This window comes from Pecten maximus, chromosome 8 (assembly GCF_902652985.1).
Source record: "Pecten maximus chromosome 8, xPecMax1.1, whole genome shotgun sequence".
Lineage (NCBI taxonomy): Eukaryota > Metazoa > Mollusca > Bivalvia > Pectinida > Pectinidae > Pecten > Pecten maximus.
In genome coordinates, this window is record NC_047022.1 from 33,235,149 (window position 1) to 33,255,044 (window position 19,896).

At 40.2% G+C, this 19,896-nt stretch overlaps 1 protein-coding gene across 2 annotated transcripts in view; it reads left to right on the plus strand.

The window, feature by feature from the left end:
* Positions 1-19,678, plus strand: part of LOC117333256 (TWiK family of potassium channels protein 7-like) — an 81,992-nt gene extending 62,314 nt beyond the window's left edge. For both annotated transcript variants that reach the window (XM_033892469.1, XM_033892470.1), the window contains exon 3: positions 16,098-19,678. In XM_033892469.1, the coding sequence (XP_033748360.1) occupies positions 16,098-16,762 (665 nt within the window). In that variant the 3' untranslated portion in view covers positions 16,763-19,678. The remainder of the gene's footprint in view (positions 1-16,097) is intronic.
* Positions 19,679-19,896: the final 218 nt, after the last annotated feature.

A 19,896-nucleotide genomic window follows, 5' to 3' on the forward strand; every position in this document is an offset into this window, starting at 1 on the left:
GCATACATGTAATTCTGCTCTCTAGGTAAGAGTTTCCTACTCGCATAGGCAACAGGCAACTTCTTGTCTGCATCTTCTTGCAATAACAGCGCCTAATCCAGAATCTGACGCATCGGATAGTATAGATTCCTGATCCAGATCAGCGAGCATCAATACAGGTCTTGCTGTTAGCATTTTCTTCAAAGTGTTGAAGGCAATGTCATGACTTTCATCCCATACGACTTTGTTTGGATTACCCTACTTTGTCAAGTCTGTCAGGGGAACACTGATGGCGGCGAAATTAGGAATGAACTTTCGATAAAATCCAGCCAATCCCAAGAATGAACGGACTTGCTTCTTACTGGTTGGCCTTGGTGCTTCTGCAATCGCTTCCACTTTCGCCTGCTCTAATTCTAGTCGTCCTGAACCAACCATATGTCCAAGACAAGATAAGCTCGGAAACCCCAATGCACACTTGCTGGGTCTAGCAGTCAATCCGGCCTCACGCAGTCGTACAAACAATTCCTTCAACTATCCTATCCTAAATAGAACCCCACAATACCCGATCATCCCTTTAGATTTAGAAATTATTTTTAAACAGAAAAAGGGGTCTCAAGATTTTTACAAACTACTTATAAAACAAGAAAACATTGTTTTAGCTCAAAATAAGTGGGGAAATATATTTGATTTTAATAATGATGCATGGAAAAAGATATACTCTCTCCCATTTAGAATAACAAAAAATACAAAACTACAATGGCTACAGTTTAGAATAAATCATCACATATTAACCACTAATGCTTTTATTTACAAGATTGGCCTAACAAATAATCCTAACTGTACATTCTGTAATGGTGACAGGGAGACAATCACCCATATTTTATGGGAATGTAATGAAGTTCAACAATTTTTGTTCACTTTTGAATCACTTTTAGAGATCATTACTATTCCTTTTGCAATTAATAAACAAGCTATGATTTTTGGATTATTTGAACATAAAGGCATTTATAATAAAGTTGATAATGAAATTATTTTAATTTTTAAACAATACCTGTACCAAACCAGGTGCGCTCATAAATCATTAAATGTTATGGCATTGGTAAATTTGATAAAAGATTATTACAAAGTCCAAAAGTATATTGCTCAGGGAAAAGGTGAACAGTGCCTCAATGTTTTAAATAATGAATGGAAAAAATGGTTAAAACTTGTTGAACTTGCCTGATCAAAAACGTTAAATTTAATATTTTTTATATATAAACCAAAAGTCTGACCACCTCTCACCCTAATATCCCCCTATCTTCTCTATCTTTTCCATCACCATCAACCCCCCCCCCCCCCCCCTCTTTTCTGTCTCTTTCTTTACTATAGCTCTTTTATATGTGTTATATTTTTGTTCTGCTGTTTCTTTGTGCTTTGTCTGATTCTGTATGTCTTCATGTTGTATGCGAGTGTGAATGTAAGGTGGGTTGGATCTAACGTAAGTATTAGTGTGACAGTTAAACTGTTCAAATGAGAGAATGAAGAAAATTTGTGAGCAAGTAATTATATAAATGTACTTGTGAAATGTAACCTGTTTGATGTTTATCATGCAAAATGTTTAAAAAATAAAAGAAATATAAAAAAAAACAACAATTCCTTCAAAACGTCCAAGTGCTCCTGCCATGTAGAAGTGTAGATGAGAATATCATCTATGAAGTTCTCGAGATTGTCCATTCCTGCCAACAGCTTCCTCATCATACGACTAAAAGTCGCCGGGGCATTAACCAGACCAAATGACACGGAACTGAAACAATCCCTTTGGCGTTGTGAATGCGGTCATTGGTTTCGCTCTCTCAGTCACCGGCACCTGCCAGTATCCCTTGCTGAGGTCAAGTTTGGAGAAATAACGAGCGTCTGCCAATCTGGAAAATATTTCGTCTGTATTCGGCATAGGCTCTGCGTCAAAGACGGTCACTCGGTTAAGTCTCCTGAAGTCAATGCAGAACCGGTTTGAACCGTCTTTCTTTTTTACCATCACTACAGGTGCTGAATAGGGTGACGATGAAGGTTCAATAACTCTCATTTCCAACATATTCTCTACCTCTTCTGTTATGACCGCCTTGGTGTTGAATGGCAAAGGATAAGGTTTCACACGAACCGGTTCCGCCGTTGTAGTCACAATGTCGTGTTCAGCAAGTACTGTTCTTATTGGCTGGTCTGTTAGCACATCATTATATCCCTCGAGTAAAGTCTTCACCTCACTTCTCTGCTAATGGGATAAGTCTTGTGAAATCTCCACATCTTGGATCCCTTCTTTCCCTCTGTCACAAGGAAGAGTATCCAACACTTGTTTTAATTCCTCACCATTGTCGTCATATTCCTCGTCAATGATTATGGACATGACGCAAGCTATAACACCTTCAGTAGTCATTGTCAATAAGCCTTCCTGACTCTTCTTCTGCTCCTCGTACTTCTTAAGAAGATTGACATGCAGTACCTTCACTTTCCCATCTCTGTTAACACGTCAATCTGTTGGTCCCACCTTCTCAACTACTTCGTAAGGTCCTCTCCACTGCATCAGCAGTTTGTTGGCTTTCGTGGGTAAGAGTACTAAAACACTGTCTCCCGCCTTAAGGTTTGGTTGTCTCGCTCTCCTGTTGTAGTGTCTCTTCTGTTTGATCTTTGCATCTCTAAGATGCTCTGATGCTAGTTGACACGTTTCCTCCATCCTCTCTCGTAAATCCATTACGTACTGATAGGTGGTCTTCACTTCCTCGTCTGGTATATCCTTCGTCAACTCCTTCAGGATCATCATAGGCCCTCTAACTGCTCTTCCGTACAGCAACTCGAATGGTGAAAATCCATGTGATTCTTGAGGAACCTCACGGTAGGCAAACAGTAGAGGGTTGATAAATCGGTCCAAATCCTTTGGTCGTTCTGCACTCATCTTGCGCAACATTTGCTTCAGGGTTCCATTAAACCTTTCCACTAGCCCATTGCACATCGGATGATATGGCGTATTTGTCAGTTGTCTGATGGATAACAGTCGACTAACCTCTCCCATCATCTCCGATGTAAACTGTGCACCCTGATCGCTGAGCATCTCAGAAGGAATACCCACTCTGCTGAAAATGTCAACAAGTGCTTCCGCAACTCTCTGGGTCTCTATTCGTTTCAAAGCAACCGCTTCCGGATATCGAGTGGCGTAATCGACGACAGTCAAAATGAAACGATTCCCTCGTTCTGTCGCTGGCTCCAGTGGTCCAATCAGACCCACGGCGATTCTCTTGAATGGAGTGTCAATAAGAGGCATATCACCTAGTGGAGCCTTCGGAACTCTTCCTTTCGGGAATGTCTTCTGACATATGTCGCACGATCTGCAAAATGTGGTGACCTCCGCTTGAACACCCGGCCAGAAGAACTCCGACAAAACCCGGCTAGTGGTCCGCTTAGCTGCCAAGTACCCAGACATGACAGATTCATGTGCCAGCCTAATCACCATATCACGATATCTCTCAGGAACAATCAACTGTCGAAAAGTCATACCATTCCTCACTTTCGGACTTTGGAACTTCCGGTACATCACACCCTTCTGATAAAAGATAGTAGAGGAACCACCATCATCTCGTTCATATGTCTGCTCTTCAGAAGCCAACTTCCTAAACTTCGCTAGTGTTGGATCTCTCTGCTGTTCGTCCTTCAGATCTTCCACACTGCACATATCCGTCATCAAATCCGGTACCTTCAGCGACTTGTACACACTTCCTTTCTTCTTGACCTGTGCGCGCGTCTCTACCGCTTGTTCATCATGTTCCTTCATCTTCCACTCCTTATCAGGTTTATCAGGAGGTAAAGCTCGAGGAATGTTGCCTATAATCAGATCATATAACGGAGTCTCAAGAGCCCAAGCCTCGGTAGTTCCGATGAAATAAGGTGAATCCACCTCCACAACAGCAATAGGCACATCTAGCTTCGATCCATCGGCGAATGTACACACCTGAACTCTGTGAAACTGTCCTTGTCAACAAGACATCTTCTCACCACAACTCCACTGCATCCAGTATCTCGAAGCACTGAAACACAATGGCTTCCTACACAACCCATCATCACTGGCATACCTGCAGACTGTGAACGTCTAACATCACATGACACACTCAGATTTGTCGAGTCCTTTACGTGAGACTTGTCCATCGCTGAGGTACTATCCTTCTTCTTAGTTACCTTCTTGGCGCCGCTCGCCTGCTCTTTACGATTTCCTTCCTCAACCAAACTGGCTACCTTGTTACCAGACATGTTCTTCTTTAATCGACAGTCGTAAGAGATATGATCCAGTTTACCGCAGTTGTAACATTTCTTGTCCTTTGCTGATGGTCCTGGCGCCGGCATTCCCTGGCGATGTGATAGGCCCTAGTAGGGGTTCAGATGCTGGTGTGACCCTCACATGGAGCATAGTCTGACATCTGTGCCTGATATAAATTCCACTGTTAACGCAGTATAGATAGGGTAAAACACCCGTAAATCACGGTCCGAGAATTTAAGTCATTATGACCTCGCACCCACCTGGTCACCCCCTCTCGTACGGTAGCCAATTAGGAACATATAATTACAAACACCGCACGACAACAAATAACAATTATATACATACGACGTGACACATAATACTTAATCAGACTGGGTGTAAAAACAAAGGATTCTATACGGTCCACATAATTAGAGGATGATAAATATTTATAAGGATAAATAGTAATATTAATCAAATAAAGCTGGCAGTGTAGCTAGACCTAATAACGATTAAGATCTAGCGAGATTTCCAGTAAGCATTCCAACAAAAAAAAAATATCTTCTAACGGATCACTTTTTCTGTGAAATATTCTTGTTTAATTCGCACTACATTGAAATCGATTAGACAGGAATATTAACAAAAAAACATGGTATTACGCTTGCAATTATGAATATTTTGATGAAGATGAAGAGAGAATTTGCCACAAGTTTTACAGAATACATTAATATTAGGAGAAGCGAACACCAGAATATGCATTTATATCAATATGTATGTGCATGTACATGTATACACAAAACGTTTTATTATATATTTAATCTTTATAATATTTGTACACTAGTATGCTACATGTTTACATTATCTTGTGATTTGTACTAAGCTAATAAAATGTCAAATTAATTTTTCATAGAAATACATATCTGTCGTGTCAGTGGCCACGACGCACATGACAAATACGACTGCATTAAACTATCGAATTATACGACCAGTTGATCTCCAGTTAGCGTTCACCAATGGTAATAAACTGGCTGTGTCTCGGGTAGAGTGATATAGGTTAAATTGATCGTTCATGGACAATTACTTCATGCAATCATCATAACTAGGGAATACCAATATTTAAAGCCATGTTTGTTTTGTGTGAGGGTTTTAGCGTGTAGACATTGTTAAATGATTAATTGTACAAACACCCTGATTACACAATACTGTTAGATGGATTGTGTCTGCTTTTTACGACTGAAAAAGTTCAGTAAGTTCGTTTTGTAATCGGCAGTACAGAGACTAAGCAAAAAATCTGGAGACACGGCCTATTTATATATATAATATATTATATGTATGTACAGTACATATTCAATGTATTATATATGTATACATGTATAATACTATCAGACTCTATCATATGTGGTCATGTAGGATAGGGATATTCCACACGAGGGTCACAAAATGTGGTAAAACCCGAGGTCACAAAATGTGGTAAAACCCGAGGCTCCGCCGAGGGTTTTACCACATTTTGTGACCCAGAAGGTGAAATATCCCTATCCTACATGAACCACATATGATTGAGTATTTCCTCTCATTCCCCAACCTAAAATATGCAAAAATAGGCACTATCTGTCGATAGCTTTCTCAGATAGACGCCATTTTTTCTCAATCCAAACTTTTTTCTACTGCATATAATAAAAAAAGAACAGCGCCAATCGATTTACCATACCCCATATATGCAAACGCTGTTTGCTGTTCTAAAAACGAAGGAAACCATTCATTTCCACAGTCTAACGATGTTTCAGCAGCCCTGTCATTGCAAGCGAAGCCAAATCACTTGAAGTTGATGTCGGCCAAGCTAGTGTGTCCTTTCGCGTGAAAATATAGTTCCATGTTTTATTAATAAAAACAATAGAAAAACGTGTTTTTTTACATAATTTATATCATAAATAAAAAAATCATTATCTGATTACATATCTTAATTCAATGTATTGTTGAAATGTTTAAATCATGGAGAGATTTAAAGTACCGGCGACCTACTTTTGTATCATTGCGCGCGCGTGGCTATCCTACACCGGAAGCGAGGTAATACACACACAGCAAGCATGGGTGTATTTACCTGGACAGACCAGTATGATACCGGTAGGGATGAGAGAAAAATGTATATGATTTACATGTATAATATATATTTTATCATTATGTATAAATCATGTTTACATTTATAATATAAAATGTACATGTACAATGTATTATATGCGTGTGTAATGCATTATAGTCATGTACATATATAATACATTATTTACATATATAATATATAATTTACATGGATAATTTATTATATACATGTTAAGTGTGTTTTATACGTTTATAATGTATAATATATATGAATGATGTATCATGTGTATGTATAACACATTATTAACATGTAAAATGTATCAATATATGCACGTGCAATTTATTACGTACATGAACACTATATTACATACGTGTAGAATATAGTACTTGCATGTATAATATATTTCAAACGTGTATAACGTATCATCATCAACATCATCATCATCATCATCATCATCATCATCATCATCATCATCGGCGTCGTCGTCATCAAAAAGCTAATTCTATCCATCATCCTGTTAAGTCGACTGGTGAATTCTTCTGTCTCCGAGGATTGTCATTACTTTATATTTACATTCTGTGTTGCATTTGTCTATATGTCGTTAGTAAACCAAATTGTATTCATGAGACTGTATACTACAATTTACAGTGATTCGGTCAGTGTAGGAATACAGCTCCAGGTGTTGTAGGTTAAACAATGGTCGCCAGTTACTTTCGGTCTAGAAAGCTTTGGAATGATAGCATTTATTTACAGAAGCTACAACGAAAAAAAAGCAACGTCACAAGTTATGAGATTATTATTTTATAATTAGAAAAATGTAGTCAACACGAAATTACTATAAGTGCCATTCTTGATCTATATGAAATATGATCAAATTGTCAATGTCGTCACACTCACAGGGGCTCGTTCCGAATTTTCAGAAATGCAAGACACGACAACAATAAAAGTAAAGTATTTATAAAAACAATCTTGTATAAATATCGGGAGTATCGACATGGTTTCCGGTTGAATATATGTAGGCCTACTGGATTTTAGTTTTGTGGTTATTCACTGATGTCAAAGGCCTACCTTACAAAATCGAGCCCCTGTGAAGTTGAAAATCGTCTGCTAAGTTAGCGACACTGAGTTGACCGGTTAGACTGGAATCTGTTTCGAACGAAATATCCTTGGAATCATTTTCCCCTACTGTCAAGACGACTTTCATTTAGAATCTAAACGCTGATATTCTTCTTAAAATAACGTAAATCCAGTCGATAGAAACATAAGTGTTTCCGAGGAATCGAGTCTGTCCTGGGCAATGCCTGTTCAAAGCTGCATCACTTCTAAATGTTAACTTTATATAATTGCGCAGAAAAAACGGTTTCGATTTTAAACAATCAGAAATTATGAAATTGTGAACAATTTGACGATACCTACAAGCGTATATGAAATAAAAAATAAAGCCAAATTTATACAAAAACGATCTTATGTGCTTGCTATTAATAACGTCATCAGGGACTATATTATTCCTTCTGGAAATTTCGGCTGTTCCGGTATTTGAACTTGATGACGTCAGTGATAGGGTAAGCGACAAATTTAAACGCGTCATAACCTACAGTAAATAAAAAAATCTTTATGAATGTAAATGTAAGCATTGAACTTAAGTATACTACGTCATGTCCCCGAGGATTGTCATTACCTTGAATACCACGTCATGTCCCCGAGGATTATCATTACCTTGTATACCACGTGATGTCCCCGAGGATTGTCGTTACCTTGTATACCACGTGATGTCCCCGAGGATTGTCGTTACCTTGTATACCACGTGGTGTCCCCGAGGATTGTCGTTACCTTGGGTACCACGTGATGTCCCCGAGGATTGTCGTTACCTTGTATACCACGTGGTGTCCCCGAGGATTGTCGTTACCTTGTATACCACGTGATGTCCCCGAGGATTGTCGTTACCTTGCATACCACGTGATGTCCCCGAGGATTGTCATTACCTTGTATAACACGTGATATCCCCGAGGATTGTCGTTACCTTGTATACCACGTGATGTCCCCGAGGATTGTCGTTACCTTGTATACCACGTGGTGTCCCCGAGGATTGTCGTTACCTTGTATACCACGTGGTGTCCCCGAGGATTGTCGTTACCTTGTATACCACGTGATGTCCCCGAGGATTGTCGTTACCTTGTATACCACTTCATGTCCCCGAGGATTGTCGTTACCTTGTATACCACGTGATGTCCCCGAGGATTGTCATTACCTTGTGTACCACGTGATGTCCCCGAGGATTGTCATTACCTTGTATACCACGTGATGTCCCCGAGGATTGTCGTTACCTTGTATACCACGTGATGTCCCCGAGGATTGTCGTTACCTTGTATACCACGTGATGTCCCCGAGGATTGTCGTTACCTTGTATACCACGTGGTGTCCCCGAGGATTGTCGTTACCTTGGGTACCACGTGATGTCCCCGAGGATTGTCATTACCTTGTATACCACGTGATGTCCCCGAGGATTGTCGTTACCTTGTATACCACTTCATGTCCCCGAGGATTGTCGTTACCTTGTATACCACGTGATGTCCCCGAGGATTGTCGTTACCTTGTATACCACGTGGTGTCCCCGAGGATTGTCGTTACCTTGTATACCACGTGGTGTCCCCGAGGATTGTCGTTACCTTGTATACCACTTCATGTCCCAGAGGATTGTCGTTACCTTGTATACCACGTGATGTCCCCGAGGATTGTCGTTACCTTGTATACCACGTGGTGTCCCCGAGGATTGTCGTTACCTTGTATACCACGTGGTGTCCCCGAGGATTGTCGTTACCTTGGGTACCACGTGATGTCCCCGAGGATTGTCGTTACCTTGTATACCACGTGGTGTCCCCGAGGATTGTCGTTACCTTGGGTACCACGTGATGTCCCCGAGGATTGTCGTTACCTTGTATACCACATGGTGTCCCCGAGGATTGTCGTTACCTTGGGTACCACGTGATGTCCCCGAGGATTGTCGTTACCTTGTATAGCACGTGGTGTCCCCGAGGATTGTCGTTACCTTGTATACCACGTGATGTCCCCGAGGATTGTCATTACCTTGTATACCACGTGATGTCCCCGAGGATTGTCGTTACCTTGTGTACCACGTGATGTCCCCGAGGATTGTCGTTACCTTGTATACCACGTGATGTCCCCGAGGATTGTCATTACCTTGTATACCACGTGATGTCCCCGAGGATTATTGTTACCTTGTGTATCACGTCATGTCCCCGAGGATTGTCGTTACCTTGCATACCACGTGATGTCCCCGAGGATTGTCATTACCTTGTATACCACGTGATGTCCCCGAGGATTGTCGTTACCTTGTGTACCACGTGATGTCCCCGAGGATTGTCGTTCCCTTGTATACCACGTGATGTCCCCGAGGATTGTCATTACCTTGTATACCACGTGATGTCCCCGAGGATTATCGTTACCTTGTGTATCACGCCATGTCCCCGAGGATTGTCGTTACCTTGTGTACCACGTCATGTCCCCGAGGATTGTCGTAACCTTGTGTACCACGTGGTGTCCCCGAGGATTGTCATTACCTTGTATACCACGTGATGTCCCCGAGGATTATCGTTACCTTGTGTATCACGTCATGTCCCCGAGGATTGTCGTTACCTTGTATACCACGTGATGTCCCCGAGGATTGTCGTTACCTTGTATACCACGTGATGTCCCCGAGGATTGTCGTTCCCTTGTATACCACGTGATGTCCCCGAGGATTGTCGTTACCTTGTATACCACGTGATGTCCCCGAGGATTGTCGTTACCTTGTATACCACGTGGTGTCCCCGAGGATTGTCGTTACCTTGTATACCACGTGATGTCCCCGAGGATTGTCGTTACCTTGTATACCACGTGATGTCACCGAGGATTGTCGTTACCTTGTATACCACTTCATGTCCCCGAGGATTGTCGTTACCTTGTATACCACGTGATGTCCCCGAGGATTGTCGTTACCTTGTATACCACGTGATGTCCCCGAGGATTGTCGTTACCTTGTGTACCACGTCATGTCCCCGAGGATTGTCGTTACCTTGTATACCACGTGATGTCCCCGAGGATTGTCGTTACCTTGTATACCACGTGATGTCACCGAGGATTGTCGTTACCTTGTATACCACTTCATGTCCCCGAGGATTGTCGTTACCTTGTATACCACGTGATGTCCCCGAGGATTGTCGTTACCTTGTATACCACGTGATGTCCCCGAGGATTGTCGTTACCTTGTGTACCACGTCATGTCCCCGAGGATTGTCGTTACCTTGTATACCACGTGATGTCCCCGAGGATTGTCGTTACCTTGTATACCACGTCATGTCCCCGAGGATTATCGTTACATTGTATACCACGTCATATCCCCGAGGATTGTCGTTACCTTGTATACCACGTGATGTCCCCGAGGATTATCGTTACATTGTATACCACGTCATATCCCCGAGGATTGTCGTAACCTTGTATACCACGTCATGTCCCCAACGGATGACCCCAACGGATGACCTTCATAAATAGATGGCCTTTATTAACAGATGATCTTTATTGACAGATGACCTCTATGAACAGTTGACCTTTATCAACAGGTGACTTTTATCAACAGGTGACCTTTATTAACACATGATCTTTATGAAGAGTTGATCTTTATCAACAAGGGACCTTTATTAAAAAATGACCTTGATTAACGAATGATATTTTTTAACATTTGATATTTATTAACAGATGACCCTTATGAACAGATGACCTTGATAAAAGGTGACCTTTATAAAATGATGGTCTTTATTAACAAATGACATTCATGAATAGTTGAACTTTATGAATAGATACTCTTTCTTGACAAATATTTACATTTACACTGCAGCCCCACTTTATAACTTTACCATGCCCACTTGAAGGTTACGAGTCCATAACTTCCAAATCTCTATTATGACGTCATTATTATAGTGACGTCATAATTGTAACGTCGGCGATAACGAAAGATGGCTGTTGAAAAGGCTGTTCCGTCTTTGACGATAATAATGCGTTCATTCATCGTAGAAGCCAAATTCCTGGATACAATCTTTAAAAATCGTTGTCAAATGTAAATATAAGTATTGAACTGCTTTCAGTTGAAAGTTATGGGCTGATGAATGCCAACTGGAGTTGGCATTCATCAGCCCATAACTTCCAAGTGAAAGCAGTTCAATGCTTAAATGACTTTTATAAACAAGAGACCTGTATCAACAAATGACCTTTATGAACAAATGACCTTCATTAACAGATGACCTTCATGAGCAGGTGACCTTTATAAACAGATTACCTTTATTAACATGTGACCTTTATAACAGGTAGCATTTACAGCAAGCTCGACACAGTTAAACACAGTTTGCTGAGAAATGTTTTTTCTTACACACACAATATACCTATATTTGTATATACATATTTGTATATACATATTTGTATATACATATTTGTATAGATATATTTGTATATGTATATTTGTTTATATTTGTATATATAAGACGTACACGTCTTGTCAACTTTTAGCATAAATTGTATTACAAACACTGACAAGAGCGTGTTCATTCGGCGATGTTACGTGCCAGATTTATGAGTGAAGTAGACGGCCATTATTTATACTTAGATCGATTTATCCTCAGAATACATGTAGTACACCCAATGTGACATTACAGCGGGACGATGTCAAGGCAACCACGCATTGAATTAAGTACCAATTCCTTTATCTCAAAATTCGTTTATTTTTTCATATTTCATACATTTTTGTTCTAAATGTGTTTTTGGTTCATGATAGTATGTATTCCAAATCGATATGTCTGGCTTGCACGCCGATTTATAAATGACTTATTTGCCTAATGCTGTCTTCTAGGCGCCCAACGGATACCCCGCTGTATAAAGTCTAACGCGCATCAGACACCTTCATCTGCAGTCTCGTGTATCAGAGATATCACCCAATTGTATAAAGGTCGAGTTTTGTATTTTGAGATTTACAAAGCAATTGTGACTCTGACTTAAAGGCTTATTTTAGCATTACATTTTCATCTGTGTAACTATATATATACTACTTTGTCATGGTTGGCTTTCCTGCACAGAATCCGTTCATTACTTTTGAAACAAATTCACTGACGAAGGGTTACATTAAAACCAAATTAGTCTCCCCCGAGGGGCCACGTGAAGAAAACGCGGGACCTTACATCCCCACACTTTGAATCAGTTTACACCGCGTTAATACCAGTGACACAGAAGAGTTCCACGACCATCTCGTCATGGAAGATTTCCTCGCGATGATGTCTACATGCCTGTGTTTGAAACATGTCTAATGTCGATGTACGGAGAACGAGTTTTGTAACTATAGACCGTTTTCATCCTATAGAAACGCATTGATGTGTCCCAGCTCTATATCAAGCCTATAGACTCGGTTGTATGACAATTCATGTATCCTGTGTTTCGAATGTAATCCTAATCCCGATAACTCAGCAACGGCCCTAATGAACAGCGTTTGGTGTATTCAACTTCGACCCGGAAGTGTATTTGTGGGTAATTTTATAAAAACATTGACCCGGAAGTGTATGTTGGGTGACTTTATAAATACATTGACCCGGAAGTGTATTTGTGAGTAATTTTATTTAACACCCCCCCCCCCCCCCCCCCAAAAAAAAAAAACCAAACAAAAACATCGAACTTAAGTATCTGTGAGTTGTTTTCTACATACAACCTCGACATCCACGCTATATTAGTCTAGGAACTGTTCAGTGACCCGTATTTATCGTAGCCTAGCTGGGCTTGGGGACTGGTACGTTCGGAGTCGGACGCTCAAACCACGCTATTCTGGAACTAACCACAGACGTTCAACAGTATCACTGTCAATTGCTTGTTTCGGTGCCATGTATTCATCACTAAATTGTTATGGTGTTGTGCGCCCGAGGGTAGCGAAATGTCCGTTATTACCTATCGAGTACATTGACCTGTTTAAAACATCACATTCCGGTCGATTTCCACATTTTCGCATCTTTGTCAATTTCCCAAAGGTGTTTTTATCTTCATTAACGAAGTATTTACGCTGAAACAGTGAGCATTACGTCTCCATTTGTTTTACAATTCGGATCCTTCGTGTTGTAGGTGGGCATCAAACCACGTATCGTGAGGGAGGGCTCGGACACTTATCAATGTAGACAGGGGAAGATAAGGTGATTAAATCAAATCGAGATTTATCTGGATTTATTTACGTGTGATCGAGCAAAGATTAAATTATAGACAAGATCGAGACTTTTGATGCCAGAGTTCGGCGTTAAATCTGACACTGATAGATTGATAAATACACCGTGGTAACAGTGATTCAACTATTGACAGATGTACTGGACCGATTTCTGAAGAACACGCCGGAAGTTGAGACGAAGAACAGTTTTGATAAACACAGACAGCTTGATGCTTTGTATTTGTATTTTTCAATGATCTCCAGGCAAATCTATATGGTTATTCATATTATGTCCTGTTTTTTTTTATCGATTTTGAGTTAGAATTCTCTGGCAGTTTCGTTATAACATCGCTATTCTCTGTAGTAATTTTATTGAATGTTTGGTTCCTTCGCGATACAGCTACTTTCGGGTGTGTTTCCAATTGTTTGCAGCGTTCCAGATTTCTAACGACAGACGATCTGTCGAGAGAGGGTTACATGTTCAGGAACCGTATCTAGGGTTTCAACTCAAATATTTGATATTTTCTTACATTTCCAAAAAATATTTCTCTTTTAATGTGAATTGGGTATAGTATTACGGGACTGACGACCGTAAAATCGTCGTGTATGCCCCACGTGTGTTTGATAAATGAATCGTTTCAGAGTTAAAAGTACGCAATAACAGCGACTCTCAAACGGTTACTCTCGCGAATCATTCGTCATGCTTGGCATCATACGACAGTACAGATCACTATTGCCAACGTTATTCTAGTGCTTTAATAGCTTTTCCAAAACTCATGTTTCAAAAATATTCTGCTACTGGTCATGTTACCGGTATTAATATTGCCTAATTTGCATAAAAGTCATCAACTGTCACAACACTACTGGCTCCCTGCCATCCAAACGTTTTGTTGATGTCATCTAATTCTGACGACCTTTTCCTACCGACCCGTGGTGACACTCGGAAGTGTTTTTTGGGAGTTTCGTTGACGGAGACTTGGGACATTAGTGTAAAAGCTTTATGCGACCGGTGGGGACCGACAACACGACACAATGCCGCTGAAATCGACATACTGTACTATTATTTGTTCAATATTCAAATTATGATGCTGAGTCCGACCGTATACAAATTATATGTACATCACAACTGATGGGCAATCCCCTTTCATATGGTGTGATGTTAGTACGATAATGATACCCCAAAGTGACTTCATTTATGAATTATTCCCAACTACTTCGGTATAAACGAAGAATTGTTTGTATTGGTGACATGAGGCTGTTTGGCCTGGTAAAGAGCAGGTTAAATCCGTTAATGATACACCCCATTCAAACATAACCAAGATAACAGTGATTGGCCACACGGTAGTATATCTTACTGTGCCCTCTCCCGATATGATGCTTACTGTTAAAACACAATTAATTTAACACCAAATTACCGAACTCTGTTTATTGAATGATCACTCAATATAAGATCTACACCTACATTGTTGACATTTCGAACTTTGTGTCGGAGAACATTATTGTTTACTACTGATTGGAATACAGATCACCACTACACATTTCGTTATATCTGAGAGTGACTGGTAAGGGTCACGTACAATTTCAGGGGAGTAACCCTACACAAACCAAACAGACCTATGAAAGACATTGATTGGCTTTGCAACACATATACACAAACTGTACATGTATGCAATAGAGCGAGTAGCAGTGTTACACGTTACATTTACATTATGTATAAAAACGTATAGACAGGATCAACCCAGAGGTTACATGTATAGATATTAGGAAGGCGCTAAAGCCACTATCAGGGAAATCTGCCTCGATAGTAGTGTATTCATGGTTTGCTCATATGAATGGACCACACTGTTGATCTCTTTGTGCTTTAATGCCATTTCATATCACCCAGTATCAGTGTGAATGATAAAAATCGAATTATGATCGATGTCTTTTTCATTTAGTCCACTTGTCGATTTCATGCCGTGATCGCTATGCCTTTCGGTCACCAGGGACGCCATGACGACGGAAGTGCAAAGACTCGTAAGCCCGGATAATTTACGTAAAGCGGGACGCCGACAGATGTATATGATGCTTCACTTGTCATTGATTTTATAAAATAAACACTTTTAATTTGTGTATTTAAATATTTCCGATGATTACGTCCGGATTTTAATCAAATAAGCATAGAAATTTACTTTCTGAAAAATCTTACCAGGCACGTATTGGTTTTTTGGTATTTACAGAACCTTTTTTATGATGGGATGGTTATGTAAATGGAAAATTAATGTTGGTATTTAATGATGTAGAAGTCGAGGTAAGCCGAGTATTTAATAAGATACGAATCTACATAATTGATAATGAATAGGAGCCGGTAGGCGGAAAGATGGGTCCGGACACTGAATTATGACATGGGGGAATTCCAAAGGTACACAAGGTTGACTGGCGGTATAGGTGTTACCTGTATCGTGTTACGTCATAATGAATGAACTTCATCCGCTTGTGTAAATAATCTATTTAATCGTAGGTTGAGTTGATATTTGATTGATTGTTGTTTTATTTTGTTACAGGTTACGGACATATAGCACCGAAAACTGCCAATGGACGAATGGTTACCGTTGTCTACGCTCTTTTCGGAATTCCTTTGACTTTACTATGTCTGGCCAACATGGGGTCGTTTCTGGCTAATTGTTTCCGGTTCCTGTACAAACATGTGTGTCTCGCGGTGATATGGCTGTGTTGTCCGTCTCAAGCTAAATGGCACAAACAATCTGACGGCCGTATGAAGTCGCCTACGAAAGAGGAGGCAGACCTCATCCGATCGTCAAGGAAGGGAGAGCTACATGATGACGTCACAATTGTCATAGGGGACAAAACTTCAAAGGCCGACCAAAAGAACGAAAAAGTGCGCGTACCAATTCTGGTAAGCTTAATGTTGATAGCCGCGTACATATTCGGCGGTGCGACCCTGTTTGCCATGTGGGAAGGATGGGACTACCTCGTGGGGTCCTACTTTTGCTTTATCACTCTCAGTACAGTGGGGTTCGGGGACTTTGTCCCAGGGGCCGGACTATATTCCTTCTCTAACCAACAGAAACTCATTATCTGCGCATTCTACCTGATCTTTGGCCTGTCTTTGATAGCCATGTGCTTCGAACTCATGCAGGAGGAGGTACGAGCTAAGTTCCGGTGGCTCGGCACAAAGTTTGGAATCATCGATGATGACCGGAAGTGACCAAAGGACAACTTTGTTTATAGAATCACATTTTCACCAATTGTATGTAAAATCATTTGACATGTCATATATCTGTTTTCGTATTTTTTATACATCAAACGACGTACTCGTCAGTTGGACGCTTGTTCGTGTGTACGACTGGATTATTTACATTATGGTCATGTTGTTATTCTCTTTTGACAAATCGCTTGCAAGGTAGAAAAACGTCCGAGGCAGTCACGTGCGTTGAGATTTTTTTTATCTTACGTGATTTTTCACGCGGAAGCGACGTTATTGTGTCGTCATAATGATAACATGACGGCAGTATTTAAAATATTGCGTGTGAAATCTTTACTGATTTTAACATGTACGAGTATCTTATTTTCAGTGCTCTGTCATGTTTCAAACTGTTTCGTATCATAATGTACCATTGTTTTCTGTCACCAGCATGTGTGTTCTACTCCCGATATTATGATCGCGGCCAATTACGGAAAGCAGTTACGGGAAGCTCATTACGGGAAGCTCATTACGGGAAGTTCGGTAAGGGAAGCAGTTACGGGAAGCTTGGTACGGGAAGCAGTTACGGGAAGCGTTACGGAAGGTAGTTACGGAAAGTAGTTACGGAAAGCTCGTTACGGGAAACAGTTACGGGAAGCTCGGTACGGGAAGCAGTTATGGGAAGCTCGGTACGGATTTTTCTGTAGTATCTGGTCACTCCATCAAAGTTAAATGACTCACGTTTTCGACTTCTACTACGAGTTCTACTTCTGATCTGAAATCTACCAGTCACATATTGATAACAAATGACTTTGGTAATCATGCGCATGTGAGTTGAGACCATAATCAGGAGAGTAGAGCGATCATTGAAAATTTCACTCAGGTGACCATAGAATCATGTGACAGTCACATTACGCGCATTTCGTCCGTATTTCAAAAATTCGCCTCACATAAACATTGTACCATGATACACTATTTGGATATTGATATTTACAATAGTGATTTTTTTCTTTTCGTCATCATTTTTTACAATATACAGATCTCCATATACTCCTATATCAACTAGAAACCCTTATAAATAGGTATAAAACACGAACAATATTTTACTGGTTTGAAGATCATCAGGAAAAAAAAGCTTTCTTAACTGACTGTGCCTTGAACATAACTTCAAAATTAATTCCGGTTGTATATTATACTAGCCTAACGTATACAATGTTATCACACAAGGTCCTATGTGTCTGCTCAGATTGGTGTGTCTAGTGATATACTGGTGTATCGAGTAACTATAGTGAAATATCTCAGACACGAAAGGTACAAAAACGATTCTAATGACCTCAATTTGTAAATCATCTCTTTACGATGATGCCTATTTCTCAAAAATTGAGTATTGGTCAGTTCTAACCACACTGAACAAACATTGATAACAATTTTAGGTACCAGAACAACTTGATTTTGTGTAGTGTGTGTTCAATTTAAAATAGGTCAAATTTATATTGTAATCAAATGTGTGTAGAGCACAAATATTTGTCAATTTTAGAAGAATCTCGCATCTGCTATCTGTATAGAAAGTCAGAATATCTTACGAACGTTCTTTCATAGTGTGGCATAGAAAGTAGAATTTGTGTGTATGGTTGTGTGAGTATACGTAAGTTCAATAATGGTTTATAGTTTTTGAGAGAGTGCGTAATGTAGCTGTATTGAACTCGAGTCAGACGACAGAGGTCGTATTTATAGCATATTGCCCATCCGGCGTGGTAGCTGTGTATATTATACCGTGGTGAGGCGTTCGTCGTCCGTCCGTCCGTCTGTCGTCCGTCGTCTGTCGTCTTCCGTCCGTCCAGTATCAACTTTTCCATTTAAACGTCTTCTTCTCACTTACAAATAGGGTAATATTTGGCCGATTGGTTCTTGGGATGGAGCCCCACAAAGTTGGCGAAAAAGAAATGGTCTTGTCCTACATTCAAGGTCACTAGGGTCAAAGGTGGGATAACCTTTAAACGACTTCTTCTGGCTAAACAAAATATGATGTTTGGCTGGTAGATTCCTGTGATAGACCCCCCAAATTTTGCAAAATGAAATGGCCTTGAGTCACGGTGGTAAAGTTTGTTGAAACATTCAAACGAGTACTTCTCGCAAACCGAAAGGCCTATAATCATGATACTTGGCTGAATCCTAAGATTAAGCCCCACACAGTTTGTAAAAAGAAATGATTGTGACGCATGTTCAGGGTCACAGCTGTCAAATTTGTTAAGCCTTCTCCCGATTAACTGGAAGGTTATATGAAATACAGAGAACCACCAAACGTGTGAATACAAGATGAGCGATTCGGGCCCATTGAACTCCGTGTTGTAACTAGTTCTAGGTGTTGTAAAAATCACATGCACGAATCTATCTTATTAATTTCTTATGAGCTCATGTTTTATTACATTGATGTAGACATGATATTCCGCAATAAGTGAACACATGTAGTTACCACCTGATTGTATATCTACTAGCAAAAGTTACCTGTCCTTATATCAACTTTCCTATCTATATAGGTAAATCCGATTTGTATTACACCTACCTTCACATGTATTGTGTATAATGGCGTATCTATCTGTACATGTATTATTGATAATAATGTTTCTAATTGTACATGTATTATTGATAATACTTTTCCTACCTTTACATGTATTATATATGATAATTCAACTGATGTTTAACTTGACCTACCTGTACATGTACCTGGTGTTTAACTTGACCTACCTGTACATGTACCTGGTGTTTAACTTGACCTACCTGTACATATACCTGGTGTTTAACTTGACCTACCTGTACATATACCTGGTGTTTAACTTGACCTACCTGTACATGTACCTGGTGTTTAACTTGACCTAATTGTACATGTACCTGGTGTTTAACTTGACCTACCTGTACATGTACCAGGTGTTTAACTTGACCTACCTGTACATGTACCTGGTGTTTAACTTGACCTAATTGTACATGTACCTGGTGTTTAACTTGACCTACCTGTACATGTACCTGGTGTTTAACTTGACCTACCTGTACATGTACCTGGTGTTTAACCTGACATACCTGTACATGTACCTGGTGTTTAACTTGACCTACCTGTACATGTACCTGGTGTTTAACTTGACCTACCTGTACATGTACCTGGT